At 39.6% G+C, this 21768-nt stretch overlaps 1 protein-coding gene across 1 annotated transcript in view; it reads right to left on the minus strand.

Annotated features, from left to right (window-relative positions):
• The window catches only part of TENM1 (teneurin transmembrane protein 1), a 934848-nt gene that overhangs the window by 114769 nt on the left and 798311 nt on the right, over nucleotides 1-21768 (minus strand). The window contains exons 22-23 of the mRNA XM_081115196.1: nucleotides 15745-15888; nucleotides 8599-8848 (exon numbers count right to left, since the gene is read on the minus strand). Coding sequence (XP_080971322.1) covers nucleotides 8599-8848; nucleotides 15745-15888 — 394 coding nt within the window. The remainder of the gene's footprint in view (nucleotides 1-8598; nucleotides 8849-15744; nucleotides 15889-21768) is intronic.

Here is a 21768-nt window from a genome sequence, read left to right on the forward strand (position 1 = left end):
GAGTGTGCTGGAGGGTGGTTTTAATCATTGTTACATGGTTGATCCTCCTGGAGGAAGTTGAGTTGTGAAAGTACTAGAAGGACCTCATTAAAACATGATTTTATCCACAACATGTTCTCATGGTACAGAATCATCTTAGGTGATAGCAAGGAGAGAGGAAAGGGATGGTTTGACTTTTCAGCAGCTGCTTCTGATCCTGCCAATAATGTCACTCTGAATTTGGAAAGATGTCCCATATTATGCAGAGCAGCTTCTCTCATTAATATCTCAGAAAGAGGAAGTGAAAATGATGGAATTTATTTCCAGTGTGTGACCTTGTTCTGTCTCAGAATTACTTTTAGTTAAGGATTTAGCATTGAGCCACCACCAAAGTCGGTCTGCTGTCTAGCTAGCAACTGACTGCATGCTGAGGCGCCAGTGTGTGAGCTCTTCACAAGGGCCTTAGCCCATCAGTGGTGCTGCCACTTGGCAATTGACTGACTTGAAGCTTGCCATGAGTTAGGAGGAGAAAGGAGTAGAATTACAAATCTTTTTAGAACAAGGAACACTCCTGATGGTAGGATTTTGAAGTTGATCTTTGATTTTGTTCAGTATCTATATGATTAAAGGAGCCATCTATACTTTTTTAATTAAAAAATTAATTGAGATATAATTCATGCACCATAAAATTCACCCTTCTAAAAGTACAATTCAGTAGTTTCTAGTACATCCATAGAAATGTGTAAGCATTGCCATCATCCAATTCCACAACATTTTCATCATCTCCTGAAGAAAACCTGTATCCATTAGCAGTCACTCCCTATTCCCCACCTACCTCAGCCCCAGGCAACCACTAATCTATTTTCTGTCTCTGTGGATTTACCTATTCTGGATAGTACATATAAATGGAATCATAGAATAGGAATACTTTCACTTAGTATGATGTCCGACCTATTCTTTTTATATTTTCGTGACATGGGAGATGGAGAAAGAGAGACTATGCCAACTTTGAAGTTGCTGTCTAGTGACCTGGAATCATGAGAATTTGCCTGGCCTGCTCAGTGGTGGCTGCAACACTTTACTTGTTCTTCATGCTCTCCTCAGCTTCTTTCCTTAGTACTTAGCCTGAAATAGTTAATGTTGAAGAACAGACTTTCCTTCCTGCTCATCCTTCCCTGGTATTCTTCCTCAGAAGACCAAGTTCCCATTCCTGCCATTCACTGACATCTTAGTGCTTCCAATGCCACTACACTTATCTAAGACTAGCCTCCCCCTTGCTCCAGCCCTGTCTATAGCCCTTATCACAACTTACCTGTCTTGTGTTTTAGGGTCCTGCTTTCAGCTAGCAGTTCCTTTGAAAATAAATCTGACAAATGAATCCATGCCCAGGGACTAAGGAGGATTTTAGCTCGATGGGTCATTCTAAAAGAGGTTCTTGTGGGAACGCTTAGAGATACAATGTCTTAACTTAAAGGAACACATTTTCTAGAGTAGAAATTTGGGGCACTATGCAAGGCCAGTGAAGATGTTTTTGGGTGAGTTGGAGGGAACCTTTGAAAGCTACTGATAAGACATGAGATCACACTGGGGAGGTAACCACCTAGTTAATCTACATGAGTGTTTCTCTATTTGTAGCTTCAGTGCTGTTGACAGAAGGATGGTTCTTGGTCATTTCTCAGATATTATCAGAGATCTCAAAGTTGGGGTTCCATTTGTTTCTTCAGCAGAGTGCTCTAAAAGTTCCATTGCCCCTCAGCATGCTAACTGCCCCCAAGTGGGTGTTATTCCTGTTCTACTTAACCCTCAGTCAATGCCAGGAGTTGAGTCCTGAGAACAATGTGGTAAATATTAACCAGTCACTGTATAGGAAAGAGTAAAATCAAGATAAATTTTCATGTTACACTGACATTTGTCCAGTCCAAATTACTCAAGGTACCAAGAAAAAATTGCCAGGCTCTTATTTTCTTCTTTCTTTCATTTTAACGGAAAGAACACAATAAATTGTGGAGATTAACAGCATCTTGAACAATAACAACATAGGGTTTTTATAAAGAATAAATCATTTCTTGTCATGCTTAATTGGTTTTCTAATAGATTTTTTGAAATTAGAAGACAAGAGGAGAGTAAGACAGGTATTCATATTTGAATTTTTGCAGAGAACTTGATATGTGTCTCCTATTTTTACTTATATACTTATCCCTGTTAGATTTAGAAAACTAAAAAGTGTCCTGAAGACCATAATCAAAGGAAAAAGAAATAGTGATAGTTGATGAGAAATAGTTGAAGGACTTGGGCTATTTAGACTGAAGAAGAAAAAGCCCAGGAACCTATGATATCTCTTCATACTGATAAAAGTTTATCAGGTAAAGAGGGACATGGCTTCTGGGCTGCTTCAGACATTAACCTTTGCCACTACTGAGTGGATGTTCCATGAAGGCAGATTTTAGTTCAATATAAGCAACAATTTTCTAATAGAGTACTCCAAAGATGTAATGAGCTATCTAGAGAGCTATTTAAGTTTCCTGTTATTAAAAGAGATCAAACAAAGTAGAGATGATCAAATGTCATGGATGTAATGGGCACTATGTTACACCAGAGTGTCTATGGACTAGAAGAGTCTCTAGACCAGCGGTTCTCAACCTGTGGGTCACGACCCCTTTGGGGGTCAAACGACCCTTTCACAGGGGTCGCCTAAGACCATCGGAAAAAACATATATAATTACATATTGCTTTTGTGATTAATCACTATGCTTTAATTATGTTCAATTTGTAACAATGAAAATATATCCTGCATATCAGATATTTACATTATTATTCATAACAGTAGCAAAATTACAGTTATGAAGTAGCAACGAAAATAATTTTATGGTTGGGGGTCACCACAGCATGAGGAACTGTATTAAAGGGTCGCGGCATTAGGAAGGTTGAGAACCACTGCTCTAGACTCTTCTAACAGTAAGCTCACAAATCTGTGATATCCCTTTGGTGTTACAGAAATATGTGTGTGTGTATAAAACTTTAACATGAGAAGCAAATCGCTAGAGATACCTAGACCTAAATTAGAAATGACTCTATCTTTAAAAAAATCTTCAAATATTGTATTTTTGACACTCACATTTAATTACATGGTGTTATAAGCTCTCCTTTTTTATTATCTTACCTCAATTTCCCACTGAAAGAAAGCACTAAGGTATGTACATATGTGTGAAATCTACAGTGAATAGGCAAAAGGCACTATATACTTAAATAAAAAGAAATAAAACTGTTGCTCTTGGCATATTGCTAATGATAAAGCCATAACTGACTTTCCCTTATTCCCGCCCCCCCCGTGCCCCCATTCAGCCAGTGGGGACCAGCTAGATGAAATAAATGATTGGCAACCAATGAAATTATTTTTGAGGTCAGATGAAAAAAACTTGGTTGGGGACAGTTTAGATCAGCAGAGCTAAGTTAGAAAAAAAATCTATAGTCTTCCAATTTTTGAAATGTCAAGAAGCATCTGGAATTGTTCAATGGGGCCCAATATGGAACAGAAGATGGAAGAGAAGGAAATCTAGAAGGACATCCTAGGGGAGCAAGCTTTATGTTCTCTCAAAATGTCATCAAACTTTGGGCTGAGAACTATAATCTGTGGATCTTAAAACAAGTGAAACTTTATAAAACATGTAAGAGGATGCTCAAATATTAACTTGAAGTCAATTTTATAGATAGGGAAGTAGAGAACAGAGCAGTTAACTTATATAATGAATAACCTGACAGAAAGTGAAGACACAGAACATTCTCTATCCCTTTCTGTAATAACCTATTGAAAATATTACTCTTCTAGGTACAGCTATAAATGCAACAAATAACATAATAACTATATTAGTCTGTGTTTCCAAGGAAACAAATGACTCAACCAAGTAAGATGAATTATATGCACATGGGGGGGGGGGCAAGTAAATTAACGGATTTTAACAAAAAATTGGTATAAAATGAAATTTTTATCTATATACAGTAGAACTCAATGAACATTATGGTTCTTAAGATAGCAAAGCGTTATTATATCAACATATTTCTCTCTAGGAAGTTTAAATCGGGAAAAGTTATAAAGCAAATGGAGAAATTCACCAATTACATGTGAAAGATGCAATGTACACAGTATAAGCACTGACCAGGATAGATACTTTTAAAGTAACTGAATCTAATAAGCACTATATTAGTTTCTCAGTAAACATGACAGATAATGTTTGTTGATATAAACTGGTTTGATGTTTTTGACTATAGTCACACAGTTAGGGAGTTACCTGTCAATTAGGTCAAAATTTTGTAATACTGTAAGCAATAAAAAAAAATTAGGTCAAAATGTTCCTGCATATTCAGTCAATTAATTTCTCTGATGGCCAATCACAGGAGTGTTGGAGTAGAGAAGGGAGAACTATTTTTTTCTTCTTAAACCTAATACACAGACTCTTAAACATGAGTATATGAAAGGGCTGCATTCACACAGTAGGCTGCTGGGGGAGGGGATGCAGGGAGAGAAGGAAAATATGTGAGAACCTGAAATTATATGTATGATTTTATCTGAATCTGTTTTTTTCAGGGGAGGGGGTCCATAGTCTTTAATATAGGAGTAGGCAAAAATAGGTTTACAGTTGTGAGTACACAAATCACAGAGCTTGTTCTTGTATTATTATTTACTAGAGGCCCAGTGCACAAAAATTTGTGCACTCGGGGGGGAAGTGGGGTCCCTCAGCCTGGCCTGTGCCCTCTCGCAGTCTGGGACCCCTCGGGAGATAATGCCCTGCTGGCTTAGGCCTGCTCCCGGGTGGCAGAGGGCAGGCCCAATCCCTAGGTGCAGCCCCTGGTCAGGCTCAGAGCAGGGCCGATTGGGAGGTTGCAATGCCACCCTCAGTCATGCTCAGGGTAGGGCCGATTGGGGGGTTGGAGCACCGCCCCCTGTCACACTCAAGGCAGGGTCGATGGGGAGGGTGGGGCGCCACCCCCTGTCATGCACAGAGCAGGGCCAATCAGGGGGTTGGGGCACTGACCCCTGTCACTCACAGAGCAGGGCCCATCAGGGAGGTTGGGGCTCCGTACCTTGCCACGCACAGAGCAGGGCCAATCAGGGGGTTGAGGTGCTGCCCCCTGTCATGCACAGAGCAGGGCCCATTAGGGGGGTTGGGGCTCCGTACCCTGTCACGCAGAGCGGGGCCAATCAGGGGGTTGGGGAGCTCCCCCCCCATCACTCACAGAGTAGGGCCGATAGGGGAGTTGGGGCACCACCCCCTGTAACACTCAGGGCAGGGCGGATCAGGGGGTTGGGGCGCTGCCCCCTGTCACGCACAGAGCAGGGCCCATCAGGGGGGTTGGGGCTCCGTACCCTGTCATGCACAGAACAGGGCCAATCAGGGGGTTGGGGCGCTGCCCCTGTCACGCACAGAGCAGGGCCGATCATGGGGTTGGGGCGCCGCCACTGTCACACTCACGGCAGGGCCGATGGGGAGGTTATGGCTCTACCCCATCACACACAGAGCAGGGCCCGTGGGGGGGGGAGGGTTGGGGCACCACACCCTGTCACACACAGAGCAGGGCCAATCAGGGGGTTGAGGCGCCGCACCCTGTCACACACAGAACCGCAGGGCGATCAGGGGGTTTGGGTGCTGCCCCCTGTCATGCTGATCCCGGTGCTGGGAGGCCTCTTGGCTCTACTGATCCCGTTGCTGGGAGGCCTCTCGGCTCCGCTGATCCTGGTGCTGGGAGGCATATTACCCTTTTACTATATAGGCTAGAGGCCTGGTGCACATGTGGGGGCCGGCTGGTTTGCCCTGAAGGGTGTCCTGGATCAGGGTGGGGGTCCCCACTGGGGTGCCTGGCCAGTCTGGGTGAGGGGCTGAGGGCTGTTTTCAGGCCGACTGAAGCTCCCAACTGCTCCTTTTTTTCTTTTTCTTTTTTATTCTGGGCCACCTTTAGCTCTGAGGCTCCAGCTCTGAGGCTTCCACTGCTGAAAGCAGGTATCTGGATTGTTTCGGTTCTATAATCAAAACAATGTATAACTCCAGCTCTGAGATCCCGGCTCGCTGAAAGCAGGTTTCTGGGATTTTGTTTAGCTTCTATATTTGTTACTATGTTTCTTAAACTACAGGCTCAGAGGCCGGCAAGGCAGGCGGGGAACGTTGGAGTCCTCCGTCACTGAAGCAAGCAAGCCTCATGTTAGTTTCAAGCTGCCTGGCTGCCGGCCACCATCTTGGCTGGCAGTTAATTTGCATATCTCGCTGATTAGCCAATGGGAAGGGTAGCGGACGTACGCCAATTACCATGTTTCTCTTTTATTACATAGGATTCTTGTATGATATATTTTTCCATATCAACAACTGTAAACTTACTTTTTCCCACTCCTATAGATTCTCAAGGGGTCTGAGAATTTAAAAAAAAAAATGTTAAGAAGAGCTACTCTAAAGGATGTTAGCTCAGAAGAGCCAGCTAGGGAGACTCAGGCTAAGTGGGAGAGCCTGGGTGTGTGAGCAAGCCTTTGTGTTTGAAGAGCTGTGACAATGGGAGAAAACAGTGCTGTGGTGTAAGACTGAATAAAGGGACTGGACAATACTTCACACTGTCAGAAACTAATTTTTCTTTGTACTGAGAAAATTACTTTGGAATTAGGGTCCAAGTTATTCTATTTTATTTTTCATATGACTTTGTGTTGAAGGTCATAAGATGCTTTGGACTAAAATGCAAATTTGTGAATTGTTAAGGATCCTTGACCAAGAAGAATCTCATCAATGAATGACAATTGCTCCACCTTAGGGAAATTTGCATTTAAATTATAATAAAAAGGACTATATTTAGCTGGATTTTCTTTATAGTAATATTTTCGTTGCTTTTATAGGTAATCCTAAGATTTTTTTCTTTGAGGAGATGGCTATATAGGATTAGTTTTATAGGGTTCAGTATATAGGCTCAGCAAGACAAGAGCTCTGTCTACCTGACAGTCCCTATCTGTATAACTGGAAACTTTCAGATGGTGAATGAATTGTTCAGTGTTCCGTCCATGTTTGGCATCATGTAGACTGAGCATCTCTAGGATTTTGAAAACAATGTAGAATGTTGTATAAATCATTTCCAAGTTTAGGCGTACAACCATCCTAGCCTTTCTCTTTGGTTTCCCAGTAAGTAGTTGCCCAAAGAGATATACTTCTGGAAATGACAAGTCCCTGTGACATCCTGAGGTATATGAACATTTGATTAGGGCAGGGTGGTATGAATTAGTCCTTCTCTAGACTCTATAGATGTGCTTTATCTTTCTAAAATCTTAATTTTACAGTCCATTTTTTTATTAGCCAAGGGATTTAACAGCTCTCTTCTCTATGACAGCGTTTGCAATTCTAATTAAGGAATGTATTAAAACTGGAGTGAATTAATGTGAAAAATAGATGGGGGCATGGGACTAGAAGATTTCCCTTGCTAGGTGTGAAGGACTAACTAAGTCTGAGAAAAGGGAGGTAGATTCCAAAGCAAGCACAAGAATACGAGAAATTTAGATGAATGTCCAAATGTATTCAAATCTCCATGGTCCTGTGAACAGAAGTGTTGAATGAAAATGACCTAAGACTTTTCATGTGCCTTGACTAGCCTTGACGGTGCTCTATACATTTAAGATGCTCCCTCAAAGTCTCTGATCAATGAGGTGATGCCTGAGGCAACAATTGTTTAATACAGCAGTTTATAGGATGAAAATATATTATAGCATCAAAATCTTCCGGGACCTAGAGAAACTTTTAGCCTGAAGTTCCAAAGATGTATGGCAAAGATAAAGCTGCCACAACCAACTAGAAGGAAGGCTCTACCAATTTAGCTATGGGAGAAGAAACAGGTCTGTCTATCCTGCTGGGATGGAGGTGGATGCTTTCCCTTTCTAGGACTCCAGAAGGCATGTATTTGTGTCTTATAGGCCCGAAGGGATAAAACAAAGCTGATTAAACTACGGTTTACATAGTTCAGGACATTAACTACTATAAGGTATGAATTCCTTTCAAAGTGTTTTGACTTTGTACTTTCAAGAAAATTCCTAGAACAGTATAAGAAAGTCTCAAGATGAATACTTTAATCATTTTTCTCCCCATTGGGATAGAGCTTTTAAGGGTAAAAAACTCATTCTTCCTTTTTTATCATGCTATGTAAACACAGACTTACATTTTCTTTTATATGAAGTGACCACTTCAAAAGATTGGACCTGAAGAGTTTAGAAAGGTTAGCCTTTTGAATCTGGCAACACACCTATGTGCTAGAGCAGAATAGGTATTTCCAATCAGTCTTTGTAGTGGCCAAAAGGGGTTGAGTGACTTACCTGAGCACTTGGAAGTATTGAGATCCATGCCAGTGATGGCAGTGCACACAGGGAAAGCCACACATACAGGGATATCAACACTTCCTGGTTCTCCAAAGCAGTACTCAAAGTTTCCTTCAGGTCGGAGGAGTAGGCATGCTGACCTATGTCCTGCATCCCTAATTTCTGCATCTTACTTCAGGGCTACAATATGGGCAACTGTATATCCTGCTCCTGGCAATGCCTTGTCTCTTCACGTTATCTCATTCTTGCTTTTTCTTATCCGGTAAACATAGAGATTAGAAGAGACTTACCTTAATTCCAAAATACCAACAGAGTTTCCTGAGGGAAATATTCGCCTTACAAAATTGAAGTCACCAACATACACACTACCATCAGGGCCAGAAGCTAAAGCAACAGGAGCAAAGAGTTTGTTGTTGTGGGCTGGGCCATTGCAGTTGGTGCAGGCTACACTCCGCTGGTGTCCATTACCCATTATAGTTGATATGACTGGGGGCTGCTGGGAAATAAACATATTTTCTCCATTCCCTTTATGTATGATTCCTAGATCCAAGAAAAAAAAAAGAGAATAAAATAAAAACAATTACCACACAACATTTTCAGCAACATTTTAATTTTCCTCTCATTGTGCAAAGCAAGAAGGAGCTTTGGCATTGGTATAAAAGAATTTGAGAGTGCAACATACTACTCTTGGTTTTATTGAACTTCAGAGCCACCATCAATAGTACCACAAGGCTTTGCCTCAGTTTGCCCATCTGTGAAATGGGTTAATACATCCAGTTCCTTTAATGCTGGTGCTAACTGCCTTAATAAAGAATTTGATGACCAACTTGTAATGATGTCCTGTTCACTGTGGCTTAGTTTTCATCTCTGACTGACTTTCTCCTGATGCTGGGCACACAAATGCCTGACTTAAAATTACCCTCACTATGCAACTGGTTCCTGAAAAGTGAGTATCAGTCAATTTTAATATTAACCTTAGCAAAACACAATCAGGAAAGTAATCTACTTCTGTGAAAAGAAATCATATCGCTAGAATGCACTTCAAAGATATAAGAAAGGGACTTGAATTTTCCACTCTTTTGGACCGTATCTATCATCAGTGCAGGAAATAGAGATACTGACTTATGAAAATGCTGGAAAATCCTGTGAAATCATTCTCTTTGGGCAATCTCTTCCATTCTCACAGCTTTAACTCCCATCTCTACATGCCAAAATTTTCTCCTGTCCAGAGTCTCACCTGATGTGCAAATACCTACTATATCTTTTTATTTGGATCCCCTAAGGTACCTCAAGCTCAACAAGTTTAAAACTGATTTCATCATTTTTGTACCCCTTACCAAACCCTGCTTTTCCTCCTTTGCTCCCTAATCATCTTATAAGTGGTACTACATGTGTGTATTTACTTAAGTTGGTAATGTGGGCATCACCGTGGGTCTTGTTTTCCTTATTTTCTAAACTTAATTATTAACTATACCCCCCCCCACCCTGTTGGGTCTATCTCTTTAAAATATGTTGAACCAGTTTTGTATTCTCCATTCACTTTAGTTCAGTTTTTCTTAATTTCTTGGTCTCTTGTTCTCCATGTATACCTATCTTCAAACCATCATCCACACCTTTTAATAGCTCCATATCCTTCCTTATTATTAAGGCATGCAAAGTCCTCCATGATTTATATGGTCTTTGACTACTTCTCCACTCTCTCCTTTCATCGCCCTCTCATTCGTATGCTGAGTTTTAGCTATAGTGGGACTATTTATAATCACTCTCACATAGTCCCATTCCTCTCTGCTTTTGTACATGCTGTTCCCTCTATTCTGAATGCCTTCTTTATCTTTTCTGCTTGGGGAACTCTTACCTATCCTTTAGAGCTCAGCTCATTTCTTCCCCAATGTTCTGTCCAGACAGAATTAGTTGCTCTCGCCTCTGTGTGCCAACTGTTTTGCATAGCTCTATCATTATATCTATCACACTATGGGGTGCATTTTTCATTACTTCTCTATCTTCCCCATTAGAACATGAGCTCCTTGAAGGCAGGCGCTCTGTCTTACTCCTTTCTTCATTTTAGTGTCAATACCTGTGGCTCAGTCATTGTAAGTGCTCAGTAAATTTTGAAAAGAGGCTTTGAGTTTCTTGTAGTTTCCCTATCCAAATCCCAGTGATTTTTCAGACTGTTAAGCCTAGGCAGATAATCCAAGGAACAGGTCCTACTGTGCTAAATAAATAGCCAAAGTCTGCTCAGAATGAGCCAGGGCAGGTAAAGCATCCACATTGGAGAGGCATACCAATGTGTCAGACTGAAGTAACCGACAGCAAATGAATGAATGCAGTTATCTTGTACAGTCTTATTTTTTTCTCCCACAACCTCTGCTATCTATCTCCTCGATTGCCTCTTATTCTCCCTAAACATTTCCTAAAAATGCCGCCCTCAGTTTACTTCCAATATTTGGTCCCATAGTCCTACAATGGAAATTACTGGTTACTCTGAAATAGGAACATTGTTGGCAAAAATAAATAAGAGAGTAAAACATGCACAACATCATGGCACTAAATATGTACCTGGAAGGGGCCTTCCAGAAAACAGAAATCCCATACATCCTATACACTTGTGATTTCATAGGTAAGTATTTTTACTTTCCCTCCCAAAGTGATTCCTGGCTACTTGTTTCAACATATGATCTGCAGGAGCAGTTATGAGTTTCTGCCCCAACAAATTGGTCTTTTATTTCAGAACTATTAGATATCTTAAAGATAACTACTTTATTAATTTTATTAATAACTTTGTTAGGCAGTAAAATTTTTCTTAAGATTTAGAATAGTTAATTAAGTAAGATTAATAGGACTGAATCTCATTTCCCCAAAACATTTAATTGCAGTGTGATCGATACTGTAATTTAAATGAATTGGGAGAAAGTGAATGAGAACTGGAATGACAGTTGTACAACATCAGTGAAAAGAAATCTCATGATGATCACTAACTGAATATCCTACCAATGAGACTATGATATGCACCCTAATAAATGAAAAAACCAACTGTTTAGCATGTCAGTATTTCAGCCATGCACTATAGGGTATATCATTCAAAAATATTTCCAATTATTGTCTTGGAAATATCATATTTGCTATTAACATCTATTTTCCCAGGTAGATCTCTTTTTTTTATATCAATGTAACGGTATAGTTAACAATTACCTTCAAAATGACATGTTATTACCAGGCTCCTGGCAATTTAAAAACGAAAGATGGCTATTTTAAACCATTCTTCTAAGCCTGCAATTCTAAACCTCCCCTTTTCTATTAGAAAGCCCAGCACTCCATCAAAGGAGAAGAATGATTAAAGGAAATAAAACATAAGGCAATGTACTTTCTGATTACATCTCAAGAATTGATGTCTTGCTTTCATGCAAGGTACTAAAGTGCCCGTGTACTGAAATTACCATTCCTGTTTAAAGCTGAAGCAATCAAAACAAAAATGGGCAAACCCCTTTTGTATTGCCCTGGAAGAATAGATCATTTTGAAGGGTGTCTTTGTTGTTTCAAGAATCTGTTTAACCTTCCATTACATAGAACCAGGGCATACCATCTAGCAACAATGATTTAACACCAATTCTTCTGCAAAAGGTTGCTTTGAAAATATTTTGTTTATGTTCCTGGAAATCTTGATCAATTACGGCTGCCTCCCTTCCAGCTTATTCTGCTATACATGCTCATTTTGAAAACAGAATAAAAATAAACCTAGGATATCACACATTATTTACACGAAGGCCAACTCCCTGCTAAAGATTGGGTGTGCTGTTTACAGTCAACTAAGAAACCACACTGGGTGGATCCAATTGCACATTTTCTCTCCTAGGTTTCTCTTTTCTCTGCCCCCAAAGCCAAGTCTGTTGTGTAATAAGTTAAGCATACTTTTAAACACACTACTCATAGACTCCTGCTACTTTGCTCAGAACTTCTTTTGAAGCTTATAAATAAGTTTGAAATAAAAATTCCCTCTGGAAGCCAGTGGGTGGTGCTTTACACTGATTTCAAAGAAGAAACCATTTTTCAGACTTATGAACAACAAGAGACACAATACATATTTCTCTTAGGACTTGACTGAGAGGATATAAACACAAACTGGGAGATATGCCAGTGTGATCAATGGAAATTTACTTCCCCTCCCAGTAAAACCATTTGTTGACACACCGCTGGTCTATCTTGGAGGCCAAGTTAAAGAAAATCCTTCATCCATTTCAGACAGATGACAAGACCCAATTAGTGCCCTGGATTGTTCTTTGGAATAATTTTAACACTCAACTGCAGGGAACACTAGGGGATCCGTTTGGTATGAAGATCTATAACGAACAGCTCACGCTGCAATAAATGGATTCATGTACACATTTTTATTTCACACAATTTTAAAGAACTGATTTACCTTAAAAAGAATCTCTGTAATCACTGAGAAGATGTATTTTGAAGGAATAATATCTAAAAACACAAGTTCCTGATGTTTCTTTATTTCAGTGAAAGTAGGAACCATCTCTCTCTATATATATGTATCAGGCATAATATTTGGAAATAATTCTCCACAACCAATGGTTAATTGTCAGGTAAATATAATTGCTGCAACAAAAATGACAAATGGTCTGAAAACACTGCCTACTAGAAACTACCCACTGCTTAATGATTGCAGAGCCAAAGAAAAACTCAAGAATTGAATGACAGCAGACATCCAATCTAATTACAGGTGTCTTTTTAACCAGTGAGAGAAAACTGGGGGAAGATAGATTCTTGTTTCTAATCTGCTATCTGTCTCAGATCAAAAAAGCAGGGTGCCTAAAGAGGTAGACTTTTTCCAGAAAGAAGTGGAGTGGGGGAATTTGAAGAAAAGACGCTCTTGCCTTAATCAGCCAGAAAAGACTGTCTGACCTGAGGGGGAAAGAGCATTGCTTTCTAAATTGGTCTTCCCAAAGCTGCTCCCTCACACTTATCATTCCTGCTTCTAAAACTGCCATTGTGGGTGGGATTTAGACTTCACAAATGTCCCAAGAGAGGTGTTCCAGTCCAAGGTCAGGCTGAAAGGCAATGGCAGAGCTGGCTTCAGATCTGTTCCTGGCAAGTGTGACCAATTTCTGGTTAGAAATACAATGTGCCTACAAATGAGAAGATAAAATGAACAAATGTTCCTTTAATAAAAACTATCCAAAGTAAGGTTTCTTTCTCAGGATGGAATTCTCAGAAAAAGACAGAAAACAGATTTAGTGGGGCTGGGGTGAGCACAGGGTTTTTTTGGGGGGTGATAAAAATATTCTGAAACTGTGTTGTGAAGATTGCACAACTGTACAATTTACTAAAAGTCAGTGAAATGTACACCTAAAATGGGTGAAGTTTCTGGTGTATAAACTATACTTCAATAAAGCTGTTAAAAAGAGTCTCAGAAATAAATTGGTACCTTTACTTAAAAATTAGTTATTGGAGAATAAGAGGTATAGAGAATACATTTGTGGAAATGTGAGGAGGGGCCCAAAGCCGACTTTCTGAATGGCTCCCCTGTGTTCTGAATGTTTAAACCTGTGTGAAGCAAATGGTAAGAGGATACAGGACTGGGAGCACACAGCTGGGGGCTGGCTCGATTGAGGTCATTTCTCATTTTGTGTTTAATGTCAATGACAGGCATTTGAAAGAGACAATCCATACAAGCCAATAAAAGTGAGTGGAAAAGAAATGGCTGCTTAAAATGTCAAACTTTTTCAAATCAAAACAAAAAAAATCTAATAATTTAATAAGTGGCATCTGCCCTTTCGTTTTTGTACTTTTAAAACTGTGATTCTCCTTTTGACAATGGAAAATAAGTTGACATTTTATATCTGTGCCTGAATCTATGCTCTTAAAAGAAATAAGCAATTTGAAATAGAATTTAGAATTTTCCTTGAAAGTGGGGGAGGAGGTATAACAGGGGCATACAGCAATGGAATCATTCACCTTCAGGATCCCCCATTGGGAATATGGGAGGTGATCTCATTCTATGGTTGAAGCGAAACTGCTTAGCTTTGCCAACCAAAATTTCCCAGCCTATGTGGCTGTTTGGCTTGGCTGATCCAAATGAAGTAAGTGGTGCAAATGAAGTAAGAGCATAGATTTGATTATTAAATGGATCTCTTAGCTCATGACCTTAAAAGAAAACTGGACATTAGCCAGCTGGTCCACAAAGGCAAGGTAGATACAAGGATGGACAAATGCAAGAATGTAGCTGCCTCAATATATTCATACCCCAATCCTGGACAAATAACCCAAAGTACATGTTCCACTGAAGGCTGCTAAGAATCTGCTTCTTTAGATGAAAAGGAATGTGATTTCAGTGAAAACTTACCAGCTGATGCTCAAATGAAAGCTGGATGGAAACACCAATGACTGGTTTCCCAGCAGGATGCAAAAGGAGATGGAGGAACTATGATGAAGCATTTATGACCAGGGTGGCAAAATCAGTTGTGTGAGAGACACATGGGCAGAAGAGCCACCTGCAGTCCCTTCTCCTGATTTATCTAACATGTATATTACAAACTAGGACAAAGTGACAGCAGAAAATGTGGTGCAAAGAAGGAAAACACTGAAAATGATAATGTCTTGTTCTCATTGCTCTTTCCTCTTTTCCTAAGTCCAGGACTTAGGAGCCTTAAACTAAGAGAAACCCAATAAAGCACTCTTCCCCTCCTAGCTCTTCTCTTCTTTTACCCATCACTGTCCTTTTACTCCTACCTTCTTACTGGACATACTGATATTTATGTGGATAAACAGCTACCATGCAGGAGAAAGAGCACATGGCTCTAGCCACTTACTGACTGCAATGTTGGGGAAGGTCACATGACTATCTAAGTCTCAGAGTCTTGATCTTTCAAATGAGGTTAACGCCATTTTGTAGGGTTGCTGTGTTTAAAATGGGACAAAGTTCACTAAACCCTTTGAAACTGCATTACATAGATGATTATTTAATTCTCAGGTGTATATTTTGCTTCACATTTAAACACCTCTAAAATAAGTATTTATCTAACAATCAATGTATATCATAGTTTAATCAGCAGCATTTTCCATAAAATAATAGTGTACTTATAACTGAGGGTGTCTTAGATTGTAGGAAATATGCCGATTATTATTCCACTTTTAAAAAGTCGGTTACAATGTCAGATACACTTGTTTATCACTTGTGATAGAGTAATAAAGATAGTAAAACCCAATTCCATATAACTTTGTGATGAAGAGGTCTCACTATACTAGCACTAATTGGAAATCAGATTATTATATTTGAAAGGAAATAAACTAACATGGTCTTCTCTAGGTTGTGAACCCTCAGGCAATTTTTTCCTTGTAATTTTTCAAATTTTCTACAATGAATACTGTAATATATAATGTAATATAGCATTAAGAAAAGAGTATTAAGTAATATTTTAAAAGCTGCTTACCACTTTGAGGATTGAAAATATGATGCTTATTTAATGACCAGCCTCCTAGGTTAGAAGCATCCATCTCAAAACCTTGTAAGATGACTGTCCTTTTCTCCCAGAGAATAAAGTCAGGGCAGGTTTCATATTCATATCCCACAGATACTGCAAACAAAGAGTTAATAACACTTTAGAAAAAATTCAAAAAATTTGTTTCATTTTTACCCTGTTGATAATTCTGTGGATATTGCATTTACTACTGAATTCTGACTTGGGTTGAAATTTGACACAGTTCAGCACAGTGCCTAGCATAGCACTGGGCATCCAAGAGTGGTCAGTCAGTGCATATTGGATAAATGGATGAATGAGTGAATGAGTACTGTCATTAGGCATCTACCATATGTTTATAGCATTAAGCTTTAGTATGGGATTTTGGGTTGGAAGCTATGTTGTAAAAGTGGAGAAATAAGCTCTCTGAAGACTTAAGCTGTGGTGACATGATTTATTTCTTTACCTTTGTAGAAGAAGTGCTGGTTTCTTCTCTCTCTACACTGCAAAATGCACTTATGAAGCTGGCTGTGAGGTACTGGGACCCTTATACAACAACTGACAACATGAGTCTAATAAAAATTAATTTGCCCAATTTATATTTTCTCTTGCACTAACTGGCCTTTAGTTTGTTGAAGAGTCTGAGTTTGCTTAGAGTGTTGCAAGTGCTTCCAATGTAAATTCCACATTGTGCACATTATATTTTGGTTTCTGTATATAGCTAACCAATGGGACATCACCCAACATTTGGCTTCAAGTCTTATGAAGCACAGATGTTGTGCATTAAGCTTGGAACCCTGGTATGCCACTAAAATGGGGAGTATGGGATGTGGTAGCTTGGGTACTGAAGTCTGCATAGCTCAAGTGCACCAAGTCCCAGTCATTGTCTCAGTTGGTAAATCTGCTTACCTGTTGGAACCCCAAATTTCTGATTCTTGAATTTAAATGCTTTTTGTTCTCATAATGTTAAAAAATGGAGACTATTGGCTCATTGCACTGCATACTCCAAAGCTTCTTTCCCTCTTTCTGGCAGCTTAAAATATCCCTAGCTGGTTGTCTGCCATTGCTTTTGAGTACCTGCTTCTACTTGACTCATTAGATGCTCTGGAAGAACTCATTCCTTCTTTTGTCATTTGGTTATGGAAACTGGTGATAAAAATGTGTGCTTAAACAATGCCAGCACAGTAGGTCCACAGATGAAAAATTAAAGTGAGACAGTTTTGGTTTTTGGCATTAGATGAAGAGAAAGATGGAATTTTTATTCAAACTGATGTATGTGTGCATGTGCATGTGCATGTGCATATGTGAGCACTTGCACAGATAAGCCAAAAAGTCCTTTTGATTTTAAATACAGAACTCTCTAACTTTGTGGATCATGTGTGGCCAATTTTAAATCAGACTGGCTCCTCTTTGTCCCAGGCTTCACCAAAGCTTCAATAGGGATCAGGACCATTTTCACGGGTGTGTGACCTCTGCAGTCTCACAGGGGCCCATGCTCAGAAGGGCACCTCACTTGCTTACATGCTCTGCTGTCACTGTCTTAAAATCCTTAATACTTTAAAAAATATTTTTATTGATTTCAGAGAGGAATGGGGAGGGAGAGAGAAACATCAATGATGAGAGAGAATCATTGATAGGCTGCCTCCTGCATGACCCCCACTGGGGATTGAGCCTGCAACTGGGCATGTGCCCTGACCGGGAATCGAACCATGACCTCCTGGTTCATAGGTTGACACTCAACCACTGAGCCAAGCTGGTCAGGCTCCTTAATGCATTTTAACAAGTAGCTCTGTATTTTTACCTAACGGTGGGTCCTGCAAATTATGTGGCTGGTCCTGATGGAGATGCACTCCTACCCTGCCATCAGCTGGTGAAGGCTCATGGAAGGCAAACTCATTTTACTATTAGCCCTAAACAAGCATTATTAGCAAGTGAGATCAATGGGGAGTGGGAAAGACTAATAATGAAATGGAAATAATTTCTAAAAGTTTGGGATCATCTTTGTCAATGCTGTTCTCTATTAAGGTGGATGGAATAGAATTTCAGTAAAGTAAAGGATCTCGAAAGTAACCTAATTCAGATTATGCTTGTGGCACAAATCCTTGCTGTCTGAAATCTTCTTGGTTCTGATGCTTGCTAAAACAACTCTGGTATAGTGGAAAGACATGGTTTCAGACCCAGAGTTAGAAAAGACTTCAACTCTTGGCTCTGCCATTAGCTTAGCAGTATGGTCTTGGGCAAATTATTCTCCACTTCTGGGAATTGTGTTCTTTATCGGTAACAAAGTGTGTGTGTGTGTGTGTGTAGAGGGGAGAGCAGAGTAGGTACTAGAAATAGTGGTTCTTAGACCTTTCTGGGTCAGGGAACTTTTTATTATGAATTTGATAAAAGTTATGGATTTTCTTCCTAGAAAATCGCATATGCACACAAAATTTTACATATGATTCTAGGGAGTATTCACTGGCCTCCTGAAATGATATTCTCAGATTAAGGACCTTTGTACTAGGTCATTTTTATAATCCCCCGTTATCACTAACACTCTATGATTCTAAAGTGCATTCTTTCAAGATTGCATTTGACCAGTTCAAGTTGGTGATCAAACCAAAAAGTCAAAGATACACACTTATGGCCATGCTGGTGTGTAGAAGAATATCATTTTTGCTTCCCTTGCCAACATTTATGTCTTGAATAACAAATAATCACAATGGCAATGATTACAAGTTCCCTTCATGCCGTCAACTCCTTCCCTACCATTGCCAGGATCTGCCTTTTGTACATTGTAAGCCTAGTGAGCTCCCCTACAATCTCTTTTCCGGAAGGTGATTGTGCAGTTTTGTGAATAAGTAGTATGCTCTGGTGACCTCTGATGGTAATTTGGAGCCTGCTTCTCCACTCTCAGTAACAGTTAAAGATCTTCCCAACTCTATGGCAGAAAATGCTTACATAAAGTATCAATGAAAGAGTTCTCGGTGCAATGATAATGAGGCATATTCTTTTCACCTCCTCATATCTGCTTTCTGAATTGCTCTCTAGTCCACAACAAAAAAGTGCATTGGTTGCAAACCCCACAATTAGATTATTCCACCCCCCAAGTCATAGAAACAAGCAAATAGCAACAAGGCAGCCACTTAATAAGTTCCCTCTAATTTTTATTAGATTTATTTTCTTGTGAGAAAGCTCTATGGGCTAATAAAGTTATAATTTATACTTAAGACTTGTCCAAAATTCCAACTGATTTTAATGAGAATGGCTGTGTCGGGGTATTTTTTTATGGGCCTCCTTATTCAGAGTAACAAGGCAAGGTTTCTTTCTGACAGCAGCCCACTTAAGCCGAATCCTGGAACTTACAATCGGCTTATGAGAAGGCAGACATTTCACCCCACGGAGTTGAGCTGCTTTCCAAATACAGTACCAACCAATTCTAGACTTCCTCTCATAGAAGCAGACTGATATGCACTAAATGCCTACTCTTTTTCAGATAATTAAATATGGGGAGAAAGGGGCTACTCAGGGGCTGGAACTGAAAATGCTGAGTCCTGACATACACTCTCCCTGGCACTGTGACAGCCGAGTCTCCATTAAATAGCAGGGTGGACCACTACCATTTCCCAGGCAGCCTGTTGCCTCTCACATTTGATCATCAACACAGCAGGGGATAGACCACAGATTCAGCCTCTGGCACTCTAAAGTGGGGACTAGGAAGAACAATGTCATAGGAAGGAAAAATAATTATTCACCAATATTTCAGAGGAGCTAGAGACTATAGACTAGTCTTGCAGTGAGTGGAAGTAGGTGGGGGAGGGGGTTCCTGAACTATACTTCCCAGGGGCTGGCATAGTGGGTCCCTTGCTGGTGTGTATATATGGGGAAGGCAGTTGAGAAATGGCCATTAATAAAGGCACAATACTTTTTCTGAACCATGTGACCTCTTCTCTGATGACACCCTTTAATTTCGTCTGGATTTCTATCTTGTTGTATTCTCTCCTTCACCTCCTCACAGAGATATTAATGAAATGTTCCTTAACCAAGAGTCCTTGATTGTCAAGATAGGCTTGTTACTTTTGTACCAGTCACAGGATTGCACCTCTGACTTCATTGTTAGTTATCTTGCATATATTACACTGGCTTACAAAGAAAAGCTGCAGCTTGTTCCCCTAAAGCCATTTGACATTGGAAAAATAACTGAATGCTCATTGTACTGATCACAGCAGCAGCATTTGTATGATGTGGGGACTGTAAGAAGGCTGAGGGCCACAGTGCTCCTGACACCCCATTTAGTGGCTGTGACATTCACCTACAGGGCTGGGGTAGGAGATTGACATTAAGTAGCTAGGGAAAGATGCCATGCAATGAAGCTGATGTGTGAAATATGACAAGATTAAGCAGCTGATTTTCAACAGCTTCAGGCTAAGGCTTCAGAATTCATAATGGTTGCATTTATGAAGGCAATATATAATTAAAAGTAGTCTGATAGTCAGTGTGAGAAATTTACATGTTACCTTCATGAACTCAAGGAACATCTAAAAATAACTTTATGACATTCAAATGGTAGATCAACACCTTCTTACCCAAAAGAGATTTTTAAAACAGAATCATAAATATGTCCCACTCTTTTAAAATACTAGATTGATGCAAAACACTAATGAAACATAAAAAACAAAAGATCTAAAGAACCAGATGCAGGCCATGGCAACAATAGACCAAGCCTATGTAGATAACATGCTATCTACTGAGAACAGGTACCTGCTCCCAGAGCTGCTTATACCTTTTCTTTTTCCCTAGTGATTTATCATAGGCTAGGATGACCCCAGAGGCTCCTCAATTTGACACATTGCCCGGTAGCCTGAAATGCTTTGTTTATCTATCTATTATTTCTGGCTTAGCAAGAGTGTCAGAATCAGGTGATGAATTTTTACCAAGTGCCTTTTCAGCACTTACAGAAATAGTCACATAGTTTTGTCTTTTAATATATTAAAGGTGGAGAATTATAGCAATAGATTTGCTAATGTTGAACCATCTTTGTTGGTCTTAAAATAAACTCTGCTTGGTTATGATCTTTTGAATAAATCACTGGAGTTGATTTAGTGATACTTTACTTAGGATCTATATCCTACCTGTTTACAAACTAAGGTTTAAACACGATAGTGCTAAAAATGAGAGAGCTGGATGAAGAGAAAGTATAGGTAGGAAAAGTAAAAAGCATCTGGGAGTGAGGTAATCACACATCATTTTTGCCAAAAGTCCTCTACTCTGAAATCTATTTTTTTTCTGGCTGCTTTGTCCCAGCCTAGCTTCATAAAAGGGAGCCTGGAACCTGGATGACTCAGAGGCTACCAAAGGCAGAGTGATGTACTGGCTCACATTCACATTTGTGAGCACCTTTGTGCACCTAGGCAATATCCTACTCTCCTTTGGCAGGCCCACCATCCCATTATACAGTTGAGCCTTCAACAACGTGGTGGTTGGGGGCGATGGACACCTACACAGTAGAAAACCCACATATAACAATTGATTCCTCCAAAACTTAACTACTAATAGCCTCCTGTTGATCAGAAGCTTTATTGATAACATAAACAGTTGATTAACTTATTTTATATGTTATATATATATATATGTATATAATACATATATTGTATGCAATTTACAATAAAGTAAGCTAGAGAAAAGAAAACATTAAGAAAATCAAAAGGAAGACAAAACACATTTACAGTATTTATTGAAAAAATATGCTTATCAGTGGACCCATCCAATTGAAAACCATGTTGTTCGAGGGTCAACTGTATAAGCAAGGATTAAAAATTTAGCCTCTGTTTTTATTCATTCATCCAAAAAATATGCAATATTTAATGGGGACACGGGGATGAACAACACAGAACAACATAGCATCCCTCAGATGAGCTCACATTCTAGTGACAGACAGAAATATAAAACAAAATTAAATCATACACACACACACACACACAAATTGTGATAAAAATTATGATGGACTGTCATCCC

The sequence above is a fragment of the Myotis nattereri genome, assembly GCF_964212035.1.
Source record: "Myotis nattereri genome assembly, chromosome: X".
NCBI lineage: Eukaryota > Metazoa > Chordata > Mammalia > Chiroptera > Vespertilionidae > Myotis > Myotis nattereri.